Here is a 7,987-nt window from a genome sequence, read left to right as displayed (position 1 = left end):
CGGGCGGTCGGACCCCCAGGCTCTGCCCGAGGGGTGGGCACGGCCCCGCAGTGTCGCCGTGGTGTTACCCACGGTGTCATCCTGCCGAGCAGCTGTCACAGCGGGAAACGCGGAGCTGCAGCCTCTCAGCCTGGTCTGTGCCTTTGTCTTTTAGCTGCTGGGTCAAGCTGCTAGAAACATGGTGATGCAAGAAGATGCCATCCTGCACTCGGAAGACGTAAGCTGCGTTTCTGTGGTGTTTCTAGGGGCAGGAGGAGAGGAGGGTGATAAAATCAGCTTGCGGGTGTGCTAGGGAAGCCCTGAGCTGAAATACACGAGTTCGGGCAGTGGGGCTGGTGGCTGGTATAATAAGTGCTTCCTCAAACCCACGTGTGCCACTGGCCACCCGGTGTCCTGCAGCCTGGCCAGCCCTCCAGCTGCGTCCTCTCCGATGGAAAATTCGGGGGACCGTGGGCTGAAACAAAGCACTTGGTGTCTGTGCCTGTCGTTGAGAAAGAAGAAGGAGGTGTGCCACTGCTGGCAGATACCAGTGGGAGTGTTTTGGAGGCAATTCGGTGATACCGTAGTGGCTGTGCTGGGGGAAATGCCCGGGGCACTGGGATAGCTTGCACTGTGATTCTGCAGACATTCATTCTGTGTTTTTTTTCTCCACAGAGCTTAAGAAAAATGTCCATAATAACCACTCATCTACAGTACCAGTAAGTGGAGACACCATGTTCTCTCTTGGCAGCTGAGTGGGTTCCTCAGTCCTTTTCTGTTCTGAAAGACTTTGCATGAAGCCCACTCAGACTGATCCCACTTTTTGGGCTCTTCAAAGCTGAGCAGACCCTGGAGCTGGGATTTTCCAGCCCTCTTCAGCTCTGCTGGTGCAGCTCAGGTTGTTTTGGGGTGGGAGCTGAGATTTCTGCCTCCTGTTTGCCATGCACTGTGTCTCCCATGAGTGTGTGTGATTCCTCTGGGGCTAAGGGGGAGAAGGCAGTGTTGCTGCTGTCCCTCAGGACTTAATCCAGAAACACATCAGGGTTTGGGCCTCCTGAGCCCTTGATCAAGTGCCTTTTCTTCAACATGACATAACATTGTGACTGAGATCTGTTTTTTATAATGCCCTTTTTGTCTCTCCTTTTCTGTTCTAGGCAGGAAGCAATTCAGAAGAAGTGAGTACCAGGAGGCCCTGAGGAACACGTGTCAGGGTGGGAAGGGAAAACTGATGGAGTGGGATGAGGGAAAACAGAGTTTTGCAGCTGCCTTTGAAGCAGATGCTGGCCCAGCCAGATAGACTTTCAGTATTGTGAAGAGATGGGAATGTGAGTGAAGAGATCGGATTTGTGCCAAAACTTCCTTTCGTATCGTTGACATGATGGAGTCTGTGAGGTTGCTGCTGGTAGGAGATGAGGGTGGTGCAGAGCAGAGCTGTGCAGACAGTGAGGTTTGCCTTGTGGGGACACTGAGGGGGGTTGGGGAACCCCAGGGTTTCACATCGCTCTAGTGTCAGCACTAGAGCTGCTCTGGTGCCTTGGGCATGGGCAGCACAGCACAGTCTGGGGAGCATATCTCACTGTGACTCTCTTCTTGCTTGATCCCCAGCGTCGAGCGGTCATCAAACCTTCAGGATCAGCTGAGCCACTTGTTGAAATGAAGGGTAGCCAAAGGCACAAGGACTTCTTGACTGACACTGAGGGCAGCAAAGCCTCCTCTCCCCTCCAGCCCCTGGGGTTCAGAACTAGGTCTGGATGATGCTGGATGTCAGCTGGGACATGTGCAGAGCCTCCTGTTTCTGGGCACATGACCCCCTCTCATGTGCCTCCACCCTCATCTTTGCTCCAGAACACTCACCTGCTCACCTGCACCTAACTGAAACAAACTTACCTGGAACTTTGCTTCTCCCAACAATTCCTGTGTCCTCCTAATTTCTGTGTAGTGTGAGGTGCTCAGCCCACACCAGCCCCCCGGCAAGAAATATGCTTGTTGAGCTGCAGGTTTTAAGTGTAGGTGCCTGCAGTTTGCCACTGGTCTGTATATAGCCACAGAGGTGGCACAGAGTGCAGTTTATTTAGGGCATGTTAATCAGTGGGAGCTGCAAGGGCCTGACTGAGTGAGAGGTGCTTCAGTGTAGGCTGAAGTGCCAGTCCCAGGCCAGAATTTTTGAAACCAGGAATCTGGGCACACACCTCTGTCCTGATCTGGCTGAATGTGGTTTGACCAACATCCTGCTCGGAGGTTATCTCATTTTCCACTCTGCCAGAACTTGGAACATCATCCCTTTGCCAGCCCATCTGCGCTTTGTTCGGCCTTCAACTGCATTCCTTTTCCTGGTCTGCTGCTCCAGCTCTTGATGAAGCAGCCTTGGCTGTGGTGTGTGCTTGTATCTGGTTGGGAAGGTATCCAAAAGTCCGGACGGGAAGCAGGCAGGAGTATCATGACCTGCAGTGCCCAGTTCTGCACTGCTCTGTTGAAGACTAGTGTGACCTGTTCACATCCTGGTGAGCAACACCAGGCCCAGGCTATAAATACTGTGTCTTGTTTTTGGTAAGTCACTTATCTGGAACACTTGGAGTGCATGGGAAGCACTTGTTTGCCTGAGTGTGCTTTTCAGCAGCTGATAGGAGCAGCCAGGCTGAGAGTAGGCATCGGCCTGCCACGTTCCTGTTGGAGCACTGCTGGGGTTTGGCTCCTGTGCTGCAGAGCCTTCTCCTGGGATGGATTTCACCATCCCTGCCAGAGCCACTGCCTGTTTGGGCTTCACCTGGTGACACCACAGCTCCTGCATTCCCCATGAAGGTGCCACTGCTAGCTCAGGGGCCATGGTGGGTATTTCTGCCTTGGGTGGGGTTCTGATCCCCAGCTTTGCAGATGCACTTTGGAAATGAGGGTTTTCCCATAGCTGCTGGAGAAGCTGCGACTCTTGCTGGGAATAAAAGCTGCCCTGAATACCACTGAACCTTAGTCTGTGCTGGATGCCATCACTGACAGTCCTTGTGCAGCAGGGAGACTGCTGCACACCATCCCAAAGGACGGTGGGTCACTGCCCCTGCAGCGTTCCCCATCGTGTTTCATCTTGGAGTGTCACAGAGACAGCATGTCCTTGCTGCAGGTGGCTCAACCCCTCCAACGTCGTGTCCTCCACAGAGACTGGAGCAGCCCTGTGGCATTAAACTTGTCTCCCTGCATTTGCGGCGAGCAGGGACAGGGCTGCACCATGCAGGTGCAGAGCTGTTGCGGGGCAGAGTGAGCTTTAGGGGTGTGGGTACAGGCACAAGCTGTGAATTATGGCATTGTGCCCACAATGGGAGAGGGGCCAGATCCCTTTGTCCGTGTGGGGAGGCTGTGGGGCCTTGTGCCCGGGGTCTGGGCCATGCAGGAGCTGCTGCCAGGGTGGAAGGCAGGCCCGAGGCAGCACGGGATGCCGGGGTGGCGCAGGGTGTCGGGGCGGAGCGTGGCCCAGTCTGGGCAGAGTCCGACTGAGGCACTGCAGGCAGTAAGGCAGCGCTGGGGGCTCTGCTGTGGGAGCTAGGACTGCCCTGGGGACATCCTGAGGGCTCCCTGCAAAGCAGGGTGGGGATTTACCCTGCAGGGATATTTTAGGGGCTCGTCTCTCCATGGCACCTGGGACTGATGTTATTTTTGGTGGGAGTGATGTTGTCAGGTGCTCCCAAGAGCATCCTACTAGACTGCAAGTTTTATGGGGTCTCTTTGGGTTCTGCTGGGTAGGAGCAAAAAGTGCTCCAATATCTGTGGGAAGAAGGGGGTTCAGAGCCTTCAGGAGGACCTGGTGTGGTGCCCATCTCTGTGGTGTCAGGCACCAGCCCCGTGTTCCTGTTTCAGTGGCAACACCCTGCAGAGAGCTGATTCACCAGGATGTGCAGGTGAGGGGTGTGTATGGGAGCTGATGGGGGGCTGGGGTGGCTGGGCCAGGGGAGCTGAGCCCAGGCTGTGCCAGGTGCCTGCTGCCATCAGAGGATGAAGCTTGTTTTGGGGCCCAGATGAAAACCTAAGCTACAGTCAGCAGCTTTGCTCCTGTTGCCCACGGAGATGAGGAGGGGCTGAGCAACCTGGCATTTCCCTGCCCTTGTTCCCTGCAGCCTTCTCAGATGGGGAAATGGTGGCTGTAGCCTGCAAAGTTACTGCAAATGAGAATTAAATCCCCTTCTGCACAAACGCATCTGTGCATGTGAGCAAGGGGAGCTGGGGAGGATGGAGGTGAGGGGATGCTGGGTGGAAATGAGAGTGCCAGTGCTGGAGCATATGGGGGCACATATAATCCAAGTGCAGGTGTGGCCCCCGTGCTTTGGAGCATGGGGAGCTCCCAGGGCACAGCTTGCCATAGTTCAGTGGCCTCTGTCTTTTCTGTCTCAGAATTACTATGGAAAAGAGCTGCAGAAGTCAGAGGATCTCAAAACCAATGCGTGCATCACCTCGGCCAGGCCCCTTCCCAGGGTGGTGAGAGATGCTTTGGAATGTGTCCATGAGGAGGTGGTGGCCAGGTAAACCCTGGGGTTTCTGCTCCACTGCTCTGTCCCCATGGGCTGCAGCCCCCTGGATGACCATGTCACAGGGGCATCTCTGCCCAGCTCAGCTGAGCATCGGCGCAGGTACTACGGCTGTGGTCTGGTGATCCCTGAGTGCCTGACTTCGTGCCGGATCCTGGACCTGGGCAGTGGCAGCGGCAGAGACTGCTACGTGCTGAGCCAGCTGGTTGGGGAGCAGGGCCATGTCACTGGGATAGATATGACTGAGGGCCAGGTATGGCCATGGAGCTGGGGCTTCCCCTCATCCTCCCAGCAGCTCCCACCGCTGTGCCCTTCCTCCTGCCAGGTTGAGGTGGCAAAGAAGCACATTGCCTACCACATGGATAAGTTTGGCTACCGAAAGCCGAATGTGCAGTTCCTCCATGGCTACATAGAGAAGCTGAGCGATGCTGGGCTGGCTGATGAGAGCTACGATATTGTCATGTAGGTACTGTGCAGAGCACTGTCAAGCCCAGTCCTGCTGCTTCCTGGGTCTGTGGGCTGCGGTCTGGGTCTGTATCCAACTGGGTCACCTGCTTCAGAAGCACGTTAGGAAAAGGGAAATCCCAAGGCAGAGTCTGGGAATATACAAACTTCCCTTGTCATGATCAAATCAGTGTTTCCAAATCCTGCGTCAAGCAAAGGGACACGCAGCAGCCAGTGGATGAGCAGCAGCCGGTGGTTCTAAGTGTGTGAGATGAGCCTTGGTCTCCTCCTCCCCAGCTCCAACTGTGTGATCAACCTCACCCCTGACAAGAGGACTGTGCTGCGGGAGGCCTTCCGTGTGCTGAAGGTGATGCTGGGGCCAGTGTCTGCAGCAGCAGAGCAGGCCTGGGGTGGCCTTGCTTTTGGGGTGCCACTGGGAAGCAGCAAATGGTGTCCAGCAAGACAGGGATGCAGGATGGGGCCAGGGGAGGGCAAGTCTGCAGAGGGTCACAAGCAGGGTAGAATTAGCATGTTCCCAATTCTCTGTGCCCTTCATCCCTTTGCTTCCTGAGGACTCCCTTCACTCCTTGCTGCCTTCCAGCCTGGGGGAGAGATGTACTTCAGTGATGTCTATGTCAGCCAGCGCCTGAGCGAGACTGTCCGGAAGCACAGGGTGCTGTGGGGTGCGTAGGGCTCCAGGATGGGGGTGACATGGGATGGGGGAACAGGACCTTTGCCTCTATCATCTGTGTCTGTGGTCTTGTGCCAGGGGAGTGCCTGGCAGGAGCCCTGTACTGGAGAGACCTGTATAGCATTGCTGAGGAGGTGGGGTTCAGCACCCCATGTCTGGTCACCGCAAGCCCGATCACCATTGGCAACAAGGAGCTGGAGGGCATCGTTGGTGAGGGAGTGTCAGCTCTGGGCAGCCACGGGTGGTTGTGCTGGGAACCTGGGCCCTGCTGGTTCAGTGCCCAACCAATCATCCTCTCCCTTGCAGGTGACTGCCGCTTTGTTTCTGCGACTTTCCGCCTGTTTAAGGTGCCGAGGAGGAGCCGAGCCGGGCCAGGACAGGTCATCTACAATGGTGGGATCGTGGGACATGAGCGAGAGCTGGTGTTTGATGCCAACTTCACCTTCAAGGTGCGGGGAGGCATGCTGGGACTTCCTGGGATGCCAAGCAGACCTGGTCTGTAGGAATGGGTTAAAGCTGATGAAGCAGTGCTACTCAGCAGTGTGATTTGGGGGGCAAACTTTGGTAAAGGGGGAGGTGAGTGGGAGCAGAGGGCCTGTATAAACTCAAGGGAATGCAAACAGGCAGGAAAGGGAGACAGATCCATGCATTGCATTGCAGTAAGGATAGACGCAGGACATCCATGGTGGCTTCACAGGAGGATTGAAGCCAGCTGCTTGGTTGATGTGGATGTTAAACCGGGTTTTGGGCCACAGTGTGCCACTGCTTTCACTCTCCCCATCATCTGGCCCGGTGGCTGGGGTCCCCTGGGCCACATATGCTGGACCCTAGCCCTGTGACTGTTCCTCTGCCCCCAGGAAGGAGACGTGGTGGACGTGGATGCTGAGATGGCTGCAATCTTGCGGAGCTCCAGGTTTGCGGAGGAGTTCCTGATCCGAGCCGGAGGGGCCAGCACTGCAGAGCCACAGGGCTGCTGCTACAAGGGGGTGAAGGTTGGTAGCAGGCAGCTCCATGGCTGGGTTCAGGAATGGAGACATGGGTGTCCCATGCCATCAGAGTTGCCTTGGAGTATCAGAAGAGCTATGGCATGATACCAAGACACCCGAGTCCTTCTGGGCCAAGCAGAGCCTGTGAGGCACTGAGGGTGGTGCCTGGTGCCTGAGTCTGATCAAACTGTACCCCAGCATGAGTTAGACCCCTCTGAAGGGTAGCCTCCTCTAACCACCAGGTGTGAGAGCCCCTTGCCCCCCCAACATGTCCATGGGGACTGGCAAGGTTGACGGTTGGACTTCCCTGATGTCTCCCAAGGGAAAATATCCTTTCTGTGGGGAAGCCTGCCCCAGGAGGGTGACGGCCCATTCTCACCAATCTTTCCTCCCCATCGCCCTCCCAGGTGCTAATGGGAGAGCAGATTGGCCCTGCCTGCCGACCCTGACCCTGCAGCACAAAGCACCTCTGTCTGCTGGAAGCCTCTTGCTTTTCCTTGATGGTCCCTCCAGAATGTAGATGGGCCAGGAGAGACAAGGGAGATAATGCCTTGCAGCTGTGTGTCCCTGAAACACAGCCTTGTACTTTGGGAAGGGAGATGTTCTTGGGTCTCTGTCCAAGCAGGAGACATTTCTCAGATAAAAGCAAAGCCAAAGTCGCAGAGAAGCTCTTGGCTTACTACTCGCAGCAGGGAAAATCAGCTGGAGTGACCTGGAGGCTGCCCCGTGTTATCTGTGGAGGGTCTGCTTGGGCTGCCCCACTGGCAGGGAGCGAGTCGGGGAAATGCCACTTTCACAGACTGCCTCTTGCTTCCCTCTGGCCTGATCCTGCCCTGGGTTTTTCTCTGCCCTCCAGGAGAAGATCTGTGATCCCTTCCAACTGCTGGAGCAGCTGGCAGCCCCAGGCCCTGCCTGCCATCCTGGTGGCACTTGTGGTCCCCCAGGGTGCTGCTGAGTGGCAAGCAGTGCCCCCATGCTGGCAGATGCCAGAAGGGCAGGAGGATGTGGCCCTTGCAGTGTGTGTATTCCAGCAGAGAGCAAATAAATGTCTGAGCTCAAAGGCTGTGTGCTTGCGGCTGACACCACAGGGTCCCTGGGGTGCTGTGCTTCCCTGTCAGGGCTGGTGGGGCAGGTTGTGCCTGAGAACAGGGAGCTGTCCTGGGGATCCCCTTGCTATGGGGCTGCCTGTAGCTGCATGGCTTGGGCACACAAACAGGGACAGTGTCTGTGGGAAAGGGGTTGTGGGTGCCTGTGCATGGTGCAGCAGGTCTGGCGTGTGCTTGGCAGCAGCTATGTGCCGGTGCTGAGCCCACTGAGCACGGTGGAGCTGTTTGCAAAAGCCAGAGCAGGGTGCAAAAGGAGACCCAGTACTGTGCAGG

At 56.3% G+C, this 7,987-nt stretch overlaps 1 protein-coding gene across 1 annotated transcript; it reads left to right on the top strand.

Moving 5' to 3' along the window:
- Positions 1-154: 154 nt before the first annotated feature.
- Positions 155-7,563, top strand: AS3MT (arsenite methyltransferase; the record flags this gene model as incomplete). The annotated part of the gene is made up of 13 exons (XM_009084954.1): positions 155-217; positions 400-529; positions 1,134-1,190; positions 3,823-3,863; positions 4,354-4,481; positions 4,590-4,740; positions 4,813-4,949; positions 5,229-5,298; positions 5,533-5,614; positions 5,701-5,832; positions 5,929-6,071; positions 6,480-6,614; positions 7,465-7,563. Coding segments are annotated over 13 exons (1,368 nt in total), but the record flags the coding sequence as incomplete, so codon positions are not given.
- Between the last annotated feature and the right edge of the window lie 424 nt (positions 7,564-7,987).

Source organism: Acanthisitta chloris, unplaced genomic scaffold, assembly GCF_000695815.1.
Source record: "Acanthisitta chloris isolate BGI_N310 unplaced genomic scaffold, ASM69581v1 scaffold24341, whole genome shotgun sequence".
In the NCBI taxonomy this organism is placed as follows: Eukaryota; Metazoa; Chordata; class Aves; order Passeriformes; family Acanthisittidae; genus Acanthisitta; species Acanthisitta chloris.
Note: the sequence above shows the minus strand (reverse complement) of the source record. Positions and strands in the feature narration are given on the sequence as shown.